Raw genomic sequence first — 22,802 nt, 5'->3', positions numbered from 1 at the left:
ATTGACCCGAAGTATGATTTCCTGCTGGTTCAGTTGTTCAAGGGGAAGAGGGATGAAATATTTCATTCCTTATGAAAACGAGGTCGTATTATAAAAGTGAAATTTTATTCATTTAATGAAAATCTCGTTGAAAAACTAGTATCCTAGCTTTTTTCCCCAAGTTTCTGGGTGTTACTCTTTATAAGAGAAATTCACGTAAATAGACCTATGAAATAATAAGAACTCCATTAATTAGATTGTTTCCATTTTACAGGTACGCTTATTGCACTAACAAACACTTGTGCCACCATCCCAGGTTTCATTGTTCCCGCATTTGTCGGTGCCTTGACACACGGTAACCAATCCGTATGGCGATGGCAGCTTATTTTTGCCATTACTGCAGGTATTTACGTGATGGAATTTATATTTTACACAATCTTCGCCTCAGGTGATGTTCAGACATGGAATCAACCTAAGTCAGGAAAATCAGCCCAAGAAGCAGCCAGGTTGACGATAGATACTAAAATTTAGAGATAATTAGATAACACCGCGGCATAGCACCACATAGATATGTATCATGGTTTTCCAGCATGCTGAAAAGCTTTTTTTTTACAAGAATAGGATCCTTTAGCAGAAATTTTGGCTAGATCCCAAAGACCTGTAAAGTGATATGTTGTCTTACTATATCAAATTTAGTGCAAAGTATTTGAAGCGGTGTCTGTTTTAAAACTTAGCTCAATTTTTAGACTTTTATTTGAAATATTTTTCTTGAATAAATTTTAGTTATTTAGAAATGTTACTACAAATAAGTGATTTTGTAAACTAGATACCTCGCTCTAGTGATATGTAGAACATGTGCATATGAACACAGTTAGATTTCAAAAATTGGATAGTCCTTTCCGGAAAGTCAAACTTAAGTAATAAATAATTGCAAAGTATTGGCTTCAGAAGAAATATCAGTAAAAGTATATGGATCCATGTTACTACAACCATTTCACCTTTAAAACATTGTATAGCTCATCTACTTGGAGTCCTGGTTTCCAATTTGTTTTAAGTTTTCACATAATGATTATTGTTTTTCTCTCTAAAATATTAAGAAAATCTACCGCATACCCTTCCACGCGCTAAATCCTGTATATTTTCATTCCTGAATTATTTAAGGAGATGAAACAAAACTCAAAACTCAATTTCAAAATAACCACTGAATAAGCTTACATAAAAAAAAAATTTCTACTTGAGATGCTTATTGAAGATAAAATTTTCTTTCTTGTGCCAGTTTAAATCAGTTGAAGTAATTGATTTCAAGAGTGTATTTTGGTGTGTATGTGGTGGTAACACTAAGGCGGGATTGTCCGGGTTCAGATCTTTCATTTTATTACAATAAAAAATCAAGGTTTTTTTCTATGAAAAGAAAAGGTCGATTTAAAATTTAAAACAAACAAAGTTAGCTTTTATTTTGTACAAAATTCAAGTCAAACAGAAATTAATCTGAAACAATAAATCAAATTGAGAAGAACCAGAAATAAACATGGCTTCGTACTTAAAGTACACCGATGTCACAGCAATAATGTGTGATGTTATGACCCCAAGGGCTGGAGTTTTCTTGAGATCGTTGCTTTGTAATTTCTGTTCATTTGCTTTCGCAATAGCGAACACTAGATGGTAAAACAGTCTAAAGGCTAAAATCGTAAGTTGCAGGCCATCTCACTATCTCTTTAGTTACAACTGAAATGATATAAGTATACCGAAACTTGATGAAACAAACAGAGAGTTTTTTGTGCTTTTTATTTTTCTTACAATTCAGTCAGGGAAAAGATGTAAGTCTGTGGAGTTGACTATCTCGGAAAAGGAAAGGTTTGTCTACACAGTTTTACCACGATTTTCTTTTCTAAATAATTTAATACACCTTTTTTAGAATGGAGGGCAAACATGTATTATTTTCTTATGTTAGAATCCCGCTCTATTTTCGCTATTTCTTATCTTTCCCCAGTTAGTGGTGCCCAGCAATCTTATACAAACTCTTAGCTCTTTTAATTGAGTTATATCAGAGTCAAAGCAGTAGTGTTGACTATACAAAAAGTGATGCGATTCCCATGTATTTTTTTTTCTTATCACCTTACAAAGAACAGATGGCTGTAGAAACTTGGAATTGGGCTCGTTCAGTCGGAAATAGAAAGTCCTAGTGTACCTTTTTAAGGACGGGAGGCTACTCAGTCCCCTTTTATGCCCTTTTCCCATGGCCCTGAAGCCTACATGGCATTGGGTAACCGTTTTTAGATAATTACAGCTGTCTGAATGATAAAGTAAAACAATGTTCCTCTAAAGAGACATAGGACCCGAGCAGCCCCAAGGGCAAGGGTCCCAGATCATGCAACTGACCTGTACTTCATAGACGCATTGTAATATTAAATGTGGGCGTGTTTCCTCTTGTTAAAATCATAATTTGGTAAAGAATTTAAAGATGAACTGGAATTGCAAATTAGGCCCCTAATTTCCCTTTCGAACGTCTTGTTTCCTGAACCCCAACATCAAAGAAATGTAGGCATGTTGCGCATGTCACATCATACAGGAATTCTCAATTGCAGCTTTTTGCCACGGACTTCCTTCTGTATAAAAACCAGGTAAATCCTGAGTTGTTGCAAAAACAAAGTAAGTGATAAGAATCGATTTACTACATAGCATTGCGTAGACTTATAGTCTCAGCCTTCTATCGTTAAGTCTGTATCGAGGTCCCATCTATAAAATGCAAAATTTCACGTTTTTTCAGAGAATACATATTTTGCAAAGAGCTACGCCAAGCAGAGTGGGTTTTATTTCTGCATTTTCTAGATCAAAATAACAATTCTGACCCGAGGAGTACTAACAGCAGCCGCAAGGAGGTAGGTGGCCTCTCTCAAATTGAAGAAAGTCCTTGTTCATACAGACCATAATAAGAAACTTTTAGTGAAGAGTAACCTTGTCACTACAAGCAAAAATTTTAAAAGACAAGTTTTTGATTACAATATGCACATCAACATAATTTTCTTTTTATCTCATATACAGGATAATTTCTTCTTATTTGAGTGCTCTCTACTTTTGTTCTAAAACCCTTACTTATTTCATTTAATTAATCATAATACAAACACAAATTGCATTGAATAAGAAAATCAGTCTAAAAATGAAGAGAAATTGCCAAAAAGTGTTGGGGATTTATTTGCACTGTATTTCATACTAAATTTATCCCTTCAAATATTTTCAGTTCATTTTTAGCTACCGATTTTTATCATGTATTCAGAAGAAATCTATTTAAAAGAAAAATTTGCAGATGAAAATCAATGTTATATTGACATATTAAAAGAAAAACTCAGTCAACTTATGTCGAGAAATCTTGTTTTTTTTAAAATAGACAAGCATTAAACAACAAGTAAATTAAAAAATGTTTAAATATATTTCATTTTCAGTGACGGCAAAATATTTATCTAGTGTTCAAGGGTCAGTTTGTTGTTTGTTTGTTGTTTTTTTTTTTTTCAGACACTCAAAACTGATGTTTATCCCTCTTTTTGGCGTGGTTCTGTTATAACGTTTTTGTCTTATCCCATTCCCAAGATTTTACAAGAAAAAGTCAGACTAATACCAGAGGCGCAAGCTTGTCTGATAATTTCCACAAGTAGCATGGACGGAGATATGCTACTATTCAGTGCTAAGAGATGTGTCCTCAAAGATGTCCGGAAAAGCGATCTCATTCTGTTTAGAGATTTTGTTTTTTTACTGGTTTTTTGTAAACACTTTATCAGGTTGGTAATATGTCAATTTTAGTTAGGAAACGTCGGGATTAATTTGGTAAATGATATGAGTCTCACCCTGAAACAGTGAGGGTGTTCCCATAATGCTAATGTAGGGTTTAGTTAGTTAATGGCATATTTGGAAGAAAAAACGGAGTTGAAACTGCACAAAATGCTCAAGTCAAATTTTTTGAATAAAATACAGATCTGTGTTTTTCGTTTTTTTTTTTCCAAAATGCCTCAAGAAAAGTGCACGTAGCGAAAACACAGAATTGTTTATTTCAAATTGATCACAACACTATACAAAACTACTAACGTCATTCATATGTAGTTCTTATCTTGTAAGATCGAACTTTTATGTAATCGTCGATGATCGTTAGGAGATGGTTGTCACAAATATGATTAGAAGAAAGATCAGAAAAACGATTATAAGGGAAGAGTAAAAAGTCCAAATAGATTGACTTATTGGCTGAAAAGTTCTTCTGACAAGTCTTTGCACAGAAATAAATGAAACATAACTCCTTTGACACATCAAGATTGGTTGACACTTCATTTTATTTGACTTAGTATAGTTGGCGACAATTTCACGCTGAACTTTCAGCAAACACCAATGGAGTCGGAAAATCCCAAAAATCTGTCTTGGGGTTAGAATTTTTCAGATCATCCAAAGGACCAATGAGAAGATTCTTTGGGAATTTGACCTCCCCCTCTTCTCTTATTTGCTAGTATGCAATGCATAAGGCAAACAATTCTAAGAAAGAGGTACCTTAGTCTACTAAGATCTTTCATCAGGTCAGTGTCCCTCCGATCTGAATACAGAAAATGCAATTTTTGAAGTATCAGATTACCTGCCCTCCTCATGAGATAAAGCCATTTGGTATCTTCTTAGAACTTTAGGTATATGCAGCTAGAATATCATTATTCAAAGCGGCTGCATTAATTCTAAATATTAAGGAACCTTAAGATACAAGTTTAGCAGGAGAGTTGAGAAGGTTAAAAGATTACTACTGTTAATAATACTGTAACTATACCTGTTGTTACTTTGTAAAGATCATGCTTTTGAAAAACGATAGTTTTTTCGTAAGCATGTTCATTTCGGAGCCATTTCTCAAGCAAAAAGGGACAAATAGCGACTTCTGGGAGAAGTAAAATTGTCAATATCTTTAAACCTAAATTGGAAACTGGATACTAATTGCATTAATCGATTCTACGTTCGTATTTTAAGGCGACTGAGTATGGCTCAGCCTTTAAAAAAATTAAGCTACCCTCTTTCGAATTAATACAGCCAAAATGGGGTTTGTAAAAGACTGCAAATGCAGCTTACCAGTGACTTGAAGGAAACAATGCCAAAGAAGGAAATAATGATACGAAAAAAGGACATTGTCTTAATTTCAAACTAACCCATTTTATCTTTAAATGAGACAGAGAGGCATTACCATTCTTGGTAAAAAAAAAAAAAGAAATCTAGTGCTTTACCCTTGACGAAACAACAGTCAGGATACTGTTTTGCGCTGAGTTAGTCTTAGACCGCTTGTGAATGAGATGAGTGTAAGTAGTATTAGTGGCAGTTGCTTGAACCTAAATAGGCGAATTCAGAAATGCTAAAACTTTCATCAGTCAGACTGTATTTTTCTTTCTATAGTGACAAAGAAAGGACCTTACGCTACGTAATTTAGACAAGGGAACAAAAAGTGTACTACCTTCACCTTGGAGTCCCCTCTTAATTATCTGCTTACGACATTTGATCATTGATTCAGCTCATTTGCTATCACGCCTTTAACTTTTTCTAGCAGATCTACTGTGGTAAGTTTAGTTCTCAGGTTGTTCGTTCTACAGTCTTTGGTCAAACTAAAATGAGGACCAGAGGGCACAGGGTTAGTAATCTTTGGGTCACAAACTGAGGACGCAAACCCCTAATTTGGCTAGTTCTTCCTGAACAATTCATACATTCGAAAAATCCTGAGAATGCTGTTTTATAAGTTCATTGAAACCTCATAGGGGAACCCATCCGAAAATCTGAAAAAAATCTAAAGCTAAGGTGAGAGTAGTACCTCCTCACTGGTTTTAAACCGACACGTAGCCGCTACTCTTTTCTTCCTTTAATGATTTAAGATGACAAAGAAGATTAATAGCAATCCCCTCAAAACGCAACTTTTATTAATTTTCTTCAAGATGCAGGTGGATATTACGTCATAGGGCATGTTTTCTAAGAGATGCAGGTGCTTGTTACGTAATAGAGAGTGATTTTCTGTGATTGTTTAAAGACCGCTAGGGCCAGGAAAAAACTTTAGGGGCCGCTAGTCAAAATGCAAACAGACACGTTAGATCATAGGGAGTGTTTTCTTCAAGACATTTCAAGGCATTTTTAAGACATTTTTCTTCAAGACGTTTTTCAAGATATTTCAAGATGTTTTTTAAGACATTTTCTTCAGAACATTTTTCAAGAGGTTCCTGGACATTTCAAGACATTTTTAAGACGTTCTACTTCCAGAAGTTTTTAAAGACGTTTCAAGACATTTCAAAACCTTTTCTTCAAGACGTTTAATGACATTTTAAGACGTTTTTGAGACAGTTTTCTTTAAGGTGTTTCTCAAGACGTTTCAAGTAATTTCACGGCGATTTTTAAGACATTTTTCTTCAAGACGTTTTTCAAGACGTTTCAAGTTATTTCAAGACGTTTCTTAAGAAATGTTGCTTCAAGACGTTTTCAAGACATTTCAAGCCGCTTTTAATAAATTTTCTTCAAGATGTGTTTCAAGACGTTTCGAGACATATCAAGACCTTTTTTAAGACTTTTTTCCTCGAGATGTTTTTCAAGACGTTTTCTTCAGGACATTTTTCTTCAAGATGATCTTAAGATATTTTCTTCAAGACATTTCAAGAATTTTTTAAAAAAGTTTTTGTCCAGACCTTTTTCAAGATGTTTCAAGGCGTTTTTAAGACGTTTTTCTTCAAGAAGTTTTTCAAGACGTTTCAAGGCATTTCAAGAGGTTTTTCAAGACATTTTTCTTCAAGACAGTTTTCTTCATGATTTCTTTGGTTCTTACATAATAAGTGTTTACTTACGTTAAGGATGATGCAATCTCGCGTGACTTATTTCTTCAGGGGCCCATGGGGGAATTCCCACTCACAACTAAGGAAGACACACGCGTGACTGTTACGTGACGACAATGTAGACGTGGGTATCACCTAATACCGTAAGACATTATTTCCTTCGGATTTCATCTATCTTTCAAGGTGTTTTCATTTTCTTTCATTGTCTCCGAGCCGTACAACTATCCAGCAAAGCTATAGATTCCTTTAGATGCACCTGCTTGCTACACTCTATTCATTTCCTAGCATGACCTAGGCAGATTAGGTTAGGTACTGAATCAGTGAGATGTAACGTAGCATTGGTTTTAGATATTTCTTTGCGTAAATGATTACGTATTGAAGATTCATGCAAGAAATATAAAAGACACATACTTTTTATTGTACATAAAAGTTTTATTATTAAATTTTTTTATAAAAACATGAAATTACAGAAAACGCAATTAAAACTCGACAAACGGAAAAACAAACGAGACAAAAACTGATATAGGATAAAATTAAGTAAAAAGCGTGAATTAAAGAAAGGCGGGGATCCTAGCAACTAATTCCAGGAAGTGATTGATGGTTGTCATTTGAGGTAAATTTAAACCATATTAAGAGATATTTCTGAGAGATTTTAATAAATGTCTCATTTCTTTCAGCCAATACTAGGCACTCCTGATTTTCGGGCATCACAAACGTTATAAGATCATTAAGTCAAAAAAACAAGCAAAGAAATCAAAAACTCAACAAACAGAAAAACATAACGTGAAAAAGCTTATAGAGGATAAAATATAAGCAAAAAGAAGCATGAACTAAAGAAAGGGGGAATTCTAGCAACTAATCCCTGGGGGGTTGTTATTAGAGTAAATTTAAGTCATATTACGAGATATTACTGAGTTGTTTTAATGAAAATGCATGGTTTCATTGAACCAAGACTATGCTTTCCTGGTTTACAAGTTTACATTCGAATAATATTTTTCTTCGTATTTCCCGTAGTCACGTTAGAGCTACATTTAAGCCAAACTAAGAGATATTTTGAGAGCTTTTAATAGGAACGCCTAAGAGGTGACTTATTGGAGGTAAATTCAAGGGGGACACAAGACACGTGACTTAATCCCAGGCGGAGGGTTGTTATTAGAGGTAAATTATAGCCATATTAAGAGATATTTCTGAGAGTTTTTAAGGAAAAGGCCCTGTTTCTCTGAGCCAAGACTAGCCAATCCTGGTTGCAAGCACATATTTTAATAATATTTTTCTTCCTATTTTGCACAACCCCGCTAGAGGTCAATTTAAGCTACATTAAGAGATATTTTTAAACTTTTTATTGGAACGCCCAAGGGGTGACTGATTAGAGGTAAATTTATGCCATATTAAGAGACGCTTTTGAGAGTTTGAATGAAAATGCCTCGTTTCTTTGAGCAAAGACTACGCATTTCTGGTTAACAAGTGCGCATTTGAATTATATTTTTTCTTCATAATTCGCATAATCTCGTTAGAGGTAAATTTAAACCACAGTAAAAGATATTTTTGAGAATGTTAATGAAAATGACCTGGTTCTTTGACTGGGTTTTGGATTTGAGTCCCCCTCCACCAAAACATTCTCTTAACACCTTGCACCATAACTTTAAGCAGTAGAACGTGTTAGTCTGAAGAGATTCACGCCACCGTGGCAAACTATGGATGGCACACGGCAACCTCTGGCAGCTCAGTACTCCAAAGGCATTTTCATATATTTTCTTGATAAAACGTACCTGTGTTGACCTAAGTTGACTTTATGCTGCAGTGAATTAATAATAGTAGTAGTATTATCGTGTTTTTCAAGCCATTGATACTATACCTTAAAATTTTCATGTATTTTCTTGATAAAATTTAGCTCTGTTGACCTTAGGTGACTTGGTGCTCCGGTGATTTGTTTTTAGTAGTTTGATTTTCGTTTTTTTTGCAAGCTGTTTATAATATAACTTAAAAATTTTCAGATATTCAAGCAGTTCGTGGTAACGAACTGTAGCAAGGAGCGACCCGGCTCAATAGTAACTGAAGCTCTAAAAAATAGAATGTTGATACCAATAGTTACATCAAAGGAATTGCATTTTTTAATGCTGATTTTAAATATATAAGTTTCATCAATTTTAGTTTTTTTCATCAAAAGTTATGAGCCTGAGAAAATTTGCCTTATTTTAGAAAGTAGGGGGAAATACCCCCGAAAATCGTACAATCTTACCGAAAATCACACTATCAGATTGAGCGTATCAGAGAACTCTATTATAGAAGTTTCAAGCTCCTATCTTTGAAAATGTGGAATTTCGCATTTTTTGCCAGAAGACAGGTCATGGATGCGTGTTTATTTGTTTTTTGGTTTTTTGGTTTTTTTTCCAGAGCTGATTGTATCGATTCAGTGGTCCTATAATTTTGCTCTAGGGCTCATTACAACGGAAATTAAAAGTTATAGTGCCCTTTTCAAGTGACCGAAAATATTGGAGGGCACATAGGCCCCCTCCCACACTCATTTTCCCTCAGAAACACCAGATGAAAATTATGAGATAGCCATTTTATTCACCATAGTCAAAAAACCTAATAACCATGTCTTTGGGGACGACTTGCTCCCCCGAACTCCCCGTGGGAGGGGCTGCGAGTTACAAACTTTGACCAGTGTTTACATGTAGTAATGGTTATTGGGAAGTGTACAGACGTTTTCAGGGGGATTTTTTTGGTTTTAGGTGGGAGTTGAATAGGGGGTTACAAGGGAGGATGTTTCCATGGAGGAATTTGTCAAGGGGGAAGAGAATTTCAATAAAGGGTGCGCAGAATTTTCTACCATTATTTAAAAAACAATGAAAAATACATATGAAAAAGTTTTTTCAACTGAAAATAAGGAGCAGCATTAAAACTTAAAATGAAAAGAAATTAGTACGCATATGAGGGGTTCACCTCCTCTTAATATCTCACTCTTTACGCTAAATGTATTTTTAATAATTTCAACTATTTATTCTACGCCTTTGTGATTCAGAGGTCATTCTTGAGGAGTTGGGACAAATTTTAAGTTTTAGTGTAAACTTTAATGTAAAGGTACTGACGAGGGGCTGAACCCCCTCATACACGCAATAAAAACATACGAATATAGAAGTTCGTTAAGTAAGTTCATTCGTAAGTTACGTACATTTTTTACTAATGAAAACCTTCGTAAAAAATTAAAAGTTCTAGTTGCCTTTTTAAGTAATCAAAAAAATTGAAGGGCAACTAGGCCTCCTCCCCCGCTCCTTTTTGTCACGAAATCTTTCTGTTTTAACTGTTTTAAAAAGTAGAGTTAAGAGAAAGAGTCAAACTTTAGCGTAAAGAGCGGGGCGTTTAGGAGAAAAAGTATCTTTTATATACGGAGTAATTTCGGTTCGCTTAAGTTTTAATGTCGCTCCTTAATTTCAGTTAAAAAACTTGTTTTTTTTATTTAGTTTCATGATAAACCGCACCTGTTTTGATCTCAGGTAGCTAGTAGTGCACTGGGTTGGTAGTAGCAGTAGTATTTTTTTTTTTTTTTTGCAAGCCATACAACTATACCTTGAACATTTTCATATATTTTCTTGATAAAATGTATCTGGGTCGACCTCAGGTGGCCTGGTAATGCAGTGGATTGTTAACAGTAGAAGTATTTTTTTTTTTTTTTTTTTTTTGCTTTCCATTTATCCTATACCTAAATCATTTTAAGATATTTTCTTTATAAGACTGAAGTGTGTTAGCCTCAGGTGGCTTTATGCTGAAGTGAGTTATTAGTAGTAGTAGCATCAGCGTGTTTCTTGTAAGCGATTGATACTAAATCCTAAACATTGTCATATATTTTCTTGATAAAACGTACCTCTGTCGACCTCAGGTGGCTTTAAGCTGAGGTGAATTATTGAGTTATTAGTAGTAGTAGCATTATCGCGTTTTTTCAAGCGATTCATGCTATAACTTAAAATTTTTCATATACTACCTTGATAAAACGCAGCTGTGTTGGCCTTAGGTGACATGGTGCTCGGTGATTCATTAGTTGTAGACTACTACTACTAGAAAAATACTACTACTACTAGTAGTAGTATGTTTCTTTGATAAAATGTACCTGTGTCGACCTCAGGTGGCTTGGTAATGCAGTGAGTTGTTATTAATAATAATATTTTTGGGTTTTACAAGCCACTCATAGTATAGCTTATAGTTAGATATTTTCATGATAAACTATAACTGTGTCGACCTCAGGTGACTTGGTGCAACGGTGAGTTGCAAGTGGTAGTATTATTTTGTTTATTTTTGTTTTTTTTTGCATGCCATTCATACTATACCTTAGACATTTTAGATTTTGTCTTGATAAAATGTACCTATGTCTACCCCAGGTGACTTGGTAATGCCGTGTAGTAGTAGTATTTTTAATATCTTCAGATGCTTTCTTGATAAAAACATACCTGTGTTGACCTCAGGTGACTTGGTAGTGCATTGAATTGAGTTGGTAGCAGTAGTAGTATTTTCATGTTTTTTACAAGCCTTTTGTGCTATACCTTAAACATTTTAAGTTATTTTCTTGATAAAACGAACCTATTTCGACCTCAAGTGGCATAATGCTGTGGTGAGTTATCAGAAGTAGTAGTATCATGGTGCTTTTTTAAGCCATTCATACTGTACATTAAACGTTTTTATATATTTTCTTGAAAAGACGTACCTCTGCCGACCTCAGGTAATCTTATAGTGCCGTGAATTATTACTAGTATGGCGTTTTTTTTCAAGCTATTCATATTATGGATTAAAAATTGTCATATATTTTCTTGGTAAATCAGGTCTTGATAAAAAACACTTTTAAAAACGCAAGTTTTTTTTAAAGTGTTTTTCCAACGTGTTAGTGGGTTAGGTTAACCTAACCGACATAGGTAATATGAAATATTTAAACCTTAGGTTAGTTAAAACAGGTTTGCCGCAGGTATCTCTGAAAATGTTATGAAATGTTTAAGGTATAGCATGAATGGCTTGCAAAAAAAAAAACAGGAAAATACTACTACTGCTAACAACTCACTAAACTACCATGCCACCTGAGGTCAACTCAGGTACATTTTATCAAGAAAATGTCTCAGGATTAAGGACTAAGTTATAGTATCAATGGCTTGCAAAAAAACGTTAAAATACTTCTACTAATAACTCGATGAAACATAAAGCCACCTGAGATTCACAGGTACGTTTAATTAAGGAAATATATGAAAATATTTAAGGTATAGTGTCAATATCTTACAAAAACAAGATGATACTACTACTACTTAACAAGCTTATGTTTATTAAGAAAATATTGGAAAACGTTTAAGGTATAGTATGAATGGCATGTAAAAAACATGAAAACAGCATTGCTACTAACAACTCACTGCAATACCAAGCCACTTGAGATCAGCAGAGGTACGTTTTATGAAGAATATATCTGAAAATGTTTAAGGTATACTATGAATGGCTTACAAGAAAAAATACACAAAAATACTGCTACTGCTACTAACAACTAACTGCACTACCAAGCCACCTGAGACACGGTTTATTATGAAAATATCTGAACATTTTAAAGTTATAGTTTGAAGGGTTAGCAAAAAAAAACACAAATATAGAACTGCTGCTAGCGACTCACGGGAGTACCGAGTCAACTGAGACCGGCAAAGGTACGTTTTATCCACAAAATTTATGAAAATTTTTAATGTATAGCATAAATGGTTTGAAAAAAAACACGATAATACTAATAATAATAATAACTCCCCGCAGCATAAAGCCACCTGAGGCCAACACAGGTACGTCTTATCAAGGAAATTTATGAAAATGATTAAAGTATAGTATGAATGGCTTTTAAATAACACGATGATGCTACTGATACTGATATTCACCACAGCATAATGCCACCTGAGGTTGATATAGGTTCGTTTCATCAAGAAAATATCCGAAAATGTTTAAGGTATAGTATGAATAACATACAAACAATACGGTAATACTACTATTACTAACAATTCACTGCGCTGCCAACTCATCTGAGGTTGACACAGGTACGGTTTATCATTAAACGATCAAAAAAAAATTTAAATTATAATATGAATGGCTTGCAAAAACCCAAAAATACTACTGCTACTAACAACTCATTGCATTACCAGGCCACCTGAGGTTGACAGAGGTACGTCTTATCAAGAAATTATTTGAAAATTTTGTAGGTATAGAATGAACGGCTAGCAAAAATAAAATACTGCTACTGCTAACAACTCACAGCTGCACCATGTCAGCTGAGGTCGACACTGGTGCTGTTTATTAAGAAAATATCTGAAAATTTTTAAGTTATAATATGGACGGTTTGCAAGAAAACACAAAAATAGAACTACTACTGACAACTCACCGCAGCACCAAGACACCTGAGGCCAACACAGCTACGTTTATCCAGAAAATACATGAAAATTTTAAGGTATAGTATGAATGGTTTGAAAAACTTGATAATACTGGTACTAAGCCACCTGATGCCGACACAGGCTCGTTTTATCAAGAAAATATATGAAGATTCTCAAGGTATAGTATGATTGGCTTACAAAAATCACGATGAAACTACTTCTAATATTAACATGCCACAGCATAATGTCATCTGAGGGTAAGACACTTACGGTTCACTAATAAAATATCTGAAAATGTTCAAGGTATTTTATGAATGGTATGCAAAACCAGAAAATACTAGTACTACTAATATCTCACTGCATTACCAAGTCACCTGAGGTCGACACAAGTACGTTTCATCAAGAAAACATCTGAAAATGTTTAATTTACATTATTGTTATCATGAACTCACGGCAGCACCAAGTTGCCTGAGGTCGACACAGGTACGGTTTATCGTGAAAATATCTGATAGTTTTTAAGTTATAGTATGAATGGTTTGCAAAAAATGCAAAAATACTACTACTACTAACTACTCACCGCAGCGCCAAGTCACCTGAAAATACATCAAGAAAATGTATCGATATGCCTCTGGAATGCTGGTGCTAGTGGGTGCGGTGTGCTATCCATAGTTTGCCACGGTGGCGTGAATAACCTTTGTATAATACGTTTTACTGCGTACAATTAACCTGGGAGGTGGTGTTTTTCTTCGGAGGGGGACTGAAATCTAACACCCAGCCAATGAAACGGGGTATTTTCATTAAAAGCTCTGAAAAATGTCTCTCAATGTGACTTAAATTTACCTCTAACGAGGTTATGCGAAATTTGATGGAAAAATATTATCCAAATTTGCGCTTGTCAACCAGGAATGCGTAGTCTTAGATCAACAAAACGAGGCATTTAAATTAAAAACCCTCAGATATACCTCTTAACATGGCTTCAATTTAGCTATAATAACAACCGTCCCCCTGGAAGTAAATCACTTGTCTTGCACTCCCTTGAATTTACCTCTAATAAGTCCCCCTTGGGTGTTCCTAATAGGAACTCTCAAAAATATCTCTTAATGGTGCTTAAATTTACTTCTAACGAGATTACTTGAAATACGAAGAAAAATTCAAGTATGCCCTGGTCAACCAGGAATAAATAGTCTTGGCTCAGTGAAGCCAGGTATTTTCATCAAAACATCTCAAAGTATCTCTTAATATGACTTAAATTTACCTGTAAATACAACCTTCTCCCTAGAATTGGTTGCTAGGGCTTCCACCTTTCTTTAATTCATATTTCTTTATGCTTATATTTTATCCTGTATAAGCTTTTTCACGTTTTGTTTTTCTGTTTGTTTGGTTTTAACTGCTTTTTCTGTGATTTCATGACTTTATTACGTGTATGGTGCCTGGCTATCAGGAATGCATAGTCTTGGCTCAAAGAAACGAGGCATTTTCATTAATACTTCTCCAAAATATCTCTCAACATGGTTTAAAAATACCTCTAATAACAACCCTTAATTTCTCCCTTTGAATTGGTTGCTAGGGTCCCTGTCTTTCTTTAACTCACCCTCTTTGCTTGTATTATTATCCTAAATTAATTTTTTCTCGTTTTATTTTTCTGTTTGTTGACTTTTAATTACTTTTTTTCTGTTATTTCATGATTTTACATTATTTTTATTAATAAAACTTCTGCGTACAATAAATTGTCTGTTTCTTTTAGATTTTTTGTTTCAGGATGAATCTTAAATACGTAATCATTTACGCAATCAAACATCTAAAACCAATGTTACATAACATCTCACTGATTAAACACCTAATTTCACCACGTTAGAAAACAAATAGAGTTTAGAAAACAGGTGCATCTAATGGAGCAAGATCAACAGCTTTACTGTATAATTACACGGCTTTGAGACAATGGTTAGGAAATACGTAATCGATAGATTTTTTGAAGCGTTTCCATTACTTTAATTCCTAAAATAAAACTAACATCAATTACTTCTTGGTCCAGCTGTCTAGCACACAGCTCCATTGGGTGGAAATATCTTTTGATTCCTAAAGGGGACAAAAATCTTTATATTATAAAGGTTTCTTGACAAAAAAAGTCTTGAAAGAAAATGAAATCATGAAAGAAGCTACCTTGAAATAAAAATGAAATCCGGAGGAAAAAATCTCTTAAAGTATTCCGTAAGACCCACGTGTGCATCATCATTACGTAACAGTTAAATGTGTGCCTTCCTCAGGTACAAGCAAGGGTTCTCCCACGGGCCCCTGAAGAAGCAAATAACGCAAAATTGCGTCATGCTGAACATAAATAAACATTACCTTATTGCATAAGAACCAAAGAAATCATGAAGAAAAACATCCTGAAGAAAAATGTCTTAAAATATCTTGAAATGTCTTGATAAAAAATGTCCTAAAAGACGTCTTAAAATATCTTGAAACCTCTTTAAAAACATCTTGAAGAAAAACTTCTTAAAAAATGCACGGAAATGTCCTTAAACGTCTTGAAAAAAATGTCTTATAACATGTTTAAATGTCTCGAAGCGTCTTGAAAAATATCTTGAAGAAAAATGTCTTAGACAGCGTTTTGAAACGTCTTGAAAAACGTCTTGAAGAAAAATGTCTTAAAAAACCTCTTGAAATGACTTGAAAAATGTATTGAAGAAAAATGTCTTGAAAACATGTTGAAGTGCCTTGAAATTGTCTTGAAAAACGTCTTGAATGTCTTGAAAGGTTTTGAAAAAAATGGCTTAAAGAACATCTTGAAATAACTTGGAATGTCTTGAAAAACCTCTGAAGAAAAATGTATTAAATAACCTCTGGACAAGACTTGAAACGTCTTGAAATGTCTTGAAACGTCTTAAAAATACCTTGAATAATGTCTTGAAGAAAACACTCCCTATGACGTAAAGTGTATGTTTGCATCTGGACTTGTGGCCCCTGAAATTTTTTCTGGCCCTCGGTGGGTCTTTCGGCAATATAAAAACATTCTCTATTGTGTAACAAACACCTGCATTTCGTAGAATACCTTCCCTGTTACGTAATATGTACCTGCGTCTTGAAGAAAGTTAATAGCAGCTGCGTCTTGAGGGGATCGCCGTTAAACTGCTTCGTCGTCTTAAATTATTAAAGGAAAAAAGGGTAGCGACTCTTTATCGGTTTAAAACCAGTGAGGGTATACTAATGGTGAGTTTAAATGTGATTTTCGTTATTTAAAAAAATACGTTTTTTGAAATAATTTAGGGTATCAAACAATCACGGAATTTTAAGGCGATCCCCATTTAACGACCATTATGTACATATGCATTGACAGCAAGTTTATGGGACCGTACCTCAGTAACAAAACAAAAAGAATTATTCCAAATCATTTTTTCCTCCATTGTTAAGGTTAAGGCGGAGTACCTGGTCTGATTTTTAGCATTTGGTATAAATAAAAATACACTGAATTGCAATACTACTTAAAAGTACAGAGCTTCTTCCATTACTAAGTAAACCATTAATACCTCACCGGTCTTTATAGTTCATAATATGCCAGTTTCAGTGTGACAAATATGGTTCAACAGTCACATGCTAATTTTAAATGCAACGTACCAATCCAGCTGTTTGGAGCCAAGAGCCCCAATAAATTTTAATTTCAGAAACTGGATCGGACAGTCCCAAATTCAAACCTTATGTCTCATGGAATTTTGATTTTCTGGGGTAAATAAACATAACAGGCCTTACTTTTCTTCATCAGTTCTTTCAAATTATCAACGGAAACTCTCTTTTTAGACAGAATGAAAGAAGTGTTGTTTTAAATTTATGCTAATTTTGATTACAGTTTTCATCATTAGAAACGTAACGTTCTCAATGCCTCCTCTCCAAACACTATGGAAGTTTCAAAGCTATCCTCGCATGTTAGCTCTAAAACTTTCGGATTGTTAGGGGAGGAGGCATCGGGAGCGTTATATTTCTAATATAACGCAGATATAGTATTTTTATGGCATGAAAACATGGTTTATTTCGGTTTACCTTTCCTTTCCCCCCAAATACAATTCAAAGTCAACTTGACCCTCTAGCGCATTTTGAAAATTTTAAATTGATCCCCCAAGCCGTATTTTAGAAATGGAGGATACCCCATTTTTTTAACTCCCCGACTGGCTTAGGATGAAGGACTAACTTATTTATTTTTTAATTACCTGAACATTTTTTACTGCACTCTAATATGGGGGGGGGGGTCAGAACATGCACGGTTAAATGGCATTTTAAATCAAAAGACACGAATTGTTGTCAGATTAACAAAATGGGGTATCCAGCATATATAAAGAATGGCTGGGGGATGCTTTCCAATTAAAAGGGTGCTAGAGGGTTAAATAGACTTTGAGTTTTACTTGGGTGGAAGGGAACGGGTAAATTAACAGAGACAATGTATTCAGGCCAGCAAACTGGTATATCTGCAACAAATCCCGAGCGACTTGGGAGGATCACTCTGAAACTTTCCGGACATTAGCGTAGGAGGTATTAAGGATTTCTTATTTTTAGCTTAGACAAAAGGTACATGAGGCCAAAAAATCTCTCCAAGCCGTTCCCTAAATTTTGCAGAAATACTATTTTGATAAAATGGATACTCATAGTGTCTTTTAATTTATCTCCCCCTCCCCTTTCTCCAAGTGAAAAATGGAGGTTTACTTGACTCTCCCTGAAGTTTCAACTAGAACCCAAGCTATTCTGAATATAATGCATATATTTTGAAAAGTCAGCTGCATATAACGTCTTTTGGTTTACTTAGGTGCGGATAGTGTTCCCCGAGTGTACCCTTGAAAACCTCTGAGAATTTTGACCAATTGACTACCCTAAGAGCTCTTAGCTTATTCAACAACCAAGGTCATCTTCCGTACTAAAACCTTTCTGTGCACATTGGGTAAATTTCATAATTTAGGGTCATAATTCTTAGGGTAGTGACGTTGACCCTAGAGACAAACCTTTCGATATTTCGGACAAAATGACTGTCTCAAAATATTGATCAAATATCACGTGATTACGGGAGCCAAGCAGAAGAAAAGGGTATGAGAGGGAGGCGGTTTTCCCTCTAATCAAAATCAGCCCTTAAAAAGAGCACTAAAACCTTTAATTTCTAACCGAATTGATTCCCCTCGACAGTTTAAAATAATTCTTAGGACATTTCGACTATTTAGAAAAAAGCTTTTTCGAAAGTTTGATAAAAAGTCTTGGGAGGCACGGGGATGGCTGCCAAACACGACAGGGGATGACAGCTTCTTGCCTTGCTTTCTTTTCTGACCCTTAAAAGCGGCCCTAAAACTTCAAATTTCTAATCGAATGAACCCCCTTTGACATTCTTATGACTAGCCCTTCCATGTGGAATGACAAGAGAAAAAATGAAGAAAAAATAATAATAGCACGTCTCAGGTTTATGGATCTTTATTTTGGCACAGCTGGTGCGGTGCCTCTGAGCGTTTATTCAGTGCTAAACGCTAGTAAGTGATGTGTTCCAATTGGTTGATTTTGTTGTTGTCTAGAATCACCTCTTCATCTACTATTTTAGAACTCACTTTTTCATGTATGTTAATGTCTGTTAATTTTTTAGTTTGATATGATTATTCATCTTAATTTCTTTTCCGTTTTAAATTGCAATTATTCAGTGATCGTAATCTCTGTTAGTTTTAAGTTTGACTTATTATGTTAACTTATTTCTGTTCCTTAATGTTTTAAGTATACTCCAGTAATTTCCTTTCGATTTTTTTCCTTTTTGTAAAAAAAAAATTTGAAATGCATTTCCACTAAGACACGACGTGAGATAACATATGCAAAAATGGGAAACATTCAGGAACAGTTATCATATAAATCATATAAATCGGTTGACTGAGTCTTGACCCTAAAATTACACCTAAAACCAGATAAAGTTATTCCTATACTATACTTACCTTCATTTTTTCCAGCAAAAGACAATAGCGGAATAAGAAACATCCCTTCATTTCGCTCTGAATATTCAAGTTGGTCAGATGAAAAAGGAAACTTTTGGATAGCAGGGGGAGCATCAAACGTATTCTCTTTTAATGACATTTGGCACTACAATGGAAGTATTTGGGAGAAGATTTATGACTTAGATACAGAACCTCATCGATCACACCCTAACATTTCTAATGGAACCATTCTCTGTGCAACAGAGCAAATCCTTGCCCTCTCTTTTTCTAAAAAGGAGATAAATCGAACAGAAATTTGGGTCTTTAACGGAAAGAGTTGGACTTCTTATCTTTGTTTGTCGGGGATCCAATCTTCCGTCTGTCCCTACACGAAAGCTGTGTTTACTGTTTGTGACTCATCCAACATGCGTTTTCTGTTTATTGATGAGACTGACATCAACTCTGTTAAGAGAAAAATTTGGAGTTTTGATATGAAATTGACCTCTTGGCAACAGGAAAGAAATTACCTTATTGGAGTTCAGCCTAGATTTACGGAGTGCATAAGACGGTGGAATAGTGTTGATGGTACTGCTCTTTCTTGTGGTACAAAAATATTTTGGCTGGACCTGAGCTTGCTAAAGTGGTACGAAATTATGGATCTTCCACTTCAAGAAAATTGTATTATTTTCCTTGTGAAATATAATGAATTTCTTTTGATGATGTTTAGTAAGGATGGCCGCTTACAGTTGGGAATAAAGAGCTTGGTAATGGGAACTTTCCAGGTCATTAATAGTGAAATGTCAGTTGCAGATGGATTTATTTTATCTTTGGAAGAAAGAAATTTTGTAATTCCAGGAATCATTTCTAACAGCATTAAGCTTAATATATCGAACAGAGTTGTAGTTAGGGTTCAATACTCAAAAGACCGAGGACTGAAATCAATATTCAAGTTTGATAACCAACTAAGCAGCAAATCAAAATATCACAAGGATGATCATTCTCCTCAAGAATTTTATACTAGGTTTTTCTTTATTAGTGGCATATTGGCATTATTCTGTTTTACTTCTGTTACTTTATTTACATATGTGTATTATTGCAAATCCTTTAGTTGCCGTTCATCGAATTCATTTGTTAGATATACGGCTATCAAACACGAAACGTTTTTACATTGATCTTGTTTAAATCTGTTCGAAGTCTTCCTTGAAATTTATGCTTTTATTTTCTTTTTATAGTTGTTAAAATATAAATTGACTTCAAATTATATAATGGTCTTTTCAACTTAATAATGTTTCTTTTTTGGGTAGCCGAGAAGTATCTAAGTCCAAATGTATACTGGCTTATGACTTTAGATTTATGGCTTATACAGTTACTTACATAGCTTTAGACTTGCGTGATTTAATATTGGATGAAAGAGTGAAAGTAAAGAAAGGCTCCCTCTTACATCAGGTGATGTATTATCTGTTTAATTTTTAGTCTTAATTTTTATTAGACTAAAAACAGAAAAGATTACTCAATTTTAAAAAGTATTATCGGAAATTTTGGCTCGAGTTATTTCAAAGAGCAAACCATCTTCCTAATCACAATTTTGTTATGACGAATCAGTTCAAAACAGCAGGGCCTTAACTTTGAATTAACAATTTTGGATTCTGATTATGGTACAAGCTATTATCAGGACACCATTAAGGTAATATTTTTGACATAATCAAAGAAGAAAAATGTTCAATATTTGCCCAAAAATGTGCAAAATCAATAATATATGCTACATATTATCATGATTCCCTATTTAGCACAAAACATGCGCATGAGCAAGACGATTCCAATAGAAGAAACCATATGTATGATCATGACGACTCCTTTGGAAGAATTAATTTTAAAAAATGACGTTTTCGGAGGGAAATGAAGTGCGAAGTTGAAACTTATAACGAACAAAAATTATTACTTCAAAGCCTATCTAATATATATCAATAAAACTAGTACAAATAACCCAACTAATTATGTTTCCCTATGTTTCTATTATTATAAAGAAAACTAGACCTTTACTGAAAACACAAAATAATATAGGAGTTTTGATAGAATAACAGCAAACCGATTAAGGACTCTTCTTACAGTATAAAATAAAGCATTTTGCGATATTTCTTTATTTTTTGTCGTTTAATTTGGTATCACTTCTGCACAATGGCTCAGTCCAATGACTGGCTCTTTTTTTTTGTTCTGAAAAAGACCATATCATGATTAGTTTGTAGAAAAGTTAGAAGTAAAACCATCTTGATAGTATTAAGACTATAGACTAGCTTTAGAATTTGTATCTTGACTTGAAATTCTCTGTTTTATACAGAGAAATATCTGGATTTCCAGAGCTCATATTATGGCTAATTTGATCTTCATTCCGAGTTATACTAAAGCGTATTTCTTTCAATTTAAGATTGAATATTGCTCACTATTGGCGTAATAGCTGGTTAGATCAAGATTTTACCTGATAGATCAACCCATTATTTTTGTGTACTGTTCAACGACCTTTGGGCTATTAAAATAACATTTGATTTAACGCTTACGTTTTAAGATAATTTTAATTATATTCTGAAAGTTACTGATATTACAGCTGGTGTAAGACTATGAAAAGCTTTATAGATTAGTTTATTGTTGTCAGGTTACGTCACTTTCGACTCCTAAATCAAAGTTCTTGTTTTTAACGCTTGACTTTTGTGTTTTTAGTAAAGCGATATCTTTAATAATCCTAGAAACATATGGTAGCATATTTAGTTGGTTTATTTGTACTAGTCTTATTGATATATATTAGATAGGCTGTGAAGTAATAATTTTTGCACGTTTTAAGTTTCAACTTCGCACTTTACTTTCCTCGGAAAAACGTTGTTTTTTTTCTAAATTAATCTTTGCTCGTTTTTGTTCAAAATTTAATATAGAAGCAACACTGCGATGATCTTTTTATTTACACGAAATACTTTATGTTCGCTTCAAGTTTTAATTTCGCTCCTTACTTTCGGTAGAAAATTTATTTTCTTATATAGTTTCTAATCATCACGGATCTAGGGGAGATAGGAAACCTCTAGAGAATATTGCAGACAACCTCGACAGCTACGAAAAACTTTCAGTTTGCAGCAAAAAGTTTAGTATCCATACTTTACAAAACAATACATGTTTAGGGCGTAAGAACAGAAATGCATATAAAGTTAAAATTACACAGCGGCCTTAGCCATGATGAAATTATTTTCTCACTGTTTATTCATTTATCATCAATTAGGTAGCTTTAGTTTTTAGAGTATGTTTTTCTACAAGGATATACAGCCATCACACGTGGCTATTACTTTTTTAAGGAAAATAGAAGATCAGACAACTCCATTATGTTACACTTTCCCGCCATGATGAGGCACCACTGCTTACACTTTGTCTGAGCATCGTTAGTTACAGCAATAGACCAAGGATCCCTTTACAAGAGGAACAAATGAAGAATTCTTTAAATATAAAATTTAGGAGTTTAAATGTTAGGAGCCTGCAAGTACTCAAACTATTTATAAAAGTATATATAAACTTTTGATAAGATATTCAAGCATTTTAGGCAGCTTCACAACAGAAATTGTCAATTTTATGGCGTCGTGAATAAAAAACCTCCCTTCATATTATCCAGATCTACTAGTCACTGAATAGTCAAGCTGCTACTAATTGCTAACACAAAGCACAGGGAAGAAAAAAAG

At 34.2% G+C, this 22,802-nt stretch overlaps 2 protein-coding genes across 2 annotated transcripts in view; both read left to right on the top strand.

The window, feature by feature from the left end:
• Positions 1-773, top strand: part of LOC136029211 (sialin-like) — a 48,378-nt gene extending 47,605 nt beyond the window's left edge. Inside the window, exon 8 of the mRNA XM_065707444.1 lies at positions 254-773. Coding sequence (XP_065563516.1) covers positions 254-510 — 257 coding nt within the window. The 3' untranslated portion in view covers positions 511-773. The remainder of the gene's footprint in view (positions 1-253) is intronic.
• A 2,694-nt stretch (positions 774-3,467) lies between these two features.
• On the top strand, positions 3,468-21,608 carry LOC136029013 (uncharacterized). Its single transcript, XM_065707034.1, has 2 exons — positions 3,468-3,752; positions 19,129-21,608. Exons 1-2 carry the CDS (start codon positions 3,680-3,682, stop codon positions 20,262-20,264), a joined length of 1,209 nt encoding a protein of 402 aa, XP_065563106.1. The 5' UTR covers positions 3,468-3,679; the 3' UTR covers positions 20,265-21,608.
• The last annotated feature ends 1,194 nt before the right edge of the window (positions 21,609-22,802 follow it).

Source organism: Artemia franciscana, chromosome 1 (assembly GCF_032884065.1).
Source record: "Artemia franciscana chromosome 1, ASM3288406v1, whole genome shotgun sequence".
Lineage (NCBI taxonomy): Eukaryota > Metazoa > Arthropoda > Branchiopoda > Anostraca > Artemiidae > Artemia > Artemia franciscana.
Note: the sequence above shows the minus strand (reverse complement) of the source record. Positions and strands in the feature narration are given on the sequence as shown.

Excerpts from the sequence above, each read along its gene's own strand:
- LOC136029013 (XM_065707034.1), top strand. The coding sequence starts at position 3,680 with ATGTCCGGAAAAGCGATCTCATTCTGTTTAGAGATTTTGTTTTTTTAC. Across the intron at positions 3,753-19,128 it reads TTTTGTAAACACTTTATCAG|CAAAAGACAATAGCGGAATA; the intron begins GTTGGTAATATG and ends CATTTTTTCCAG.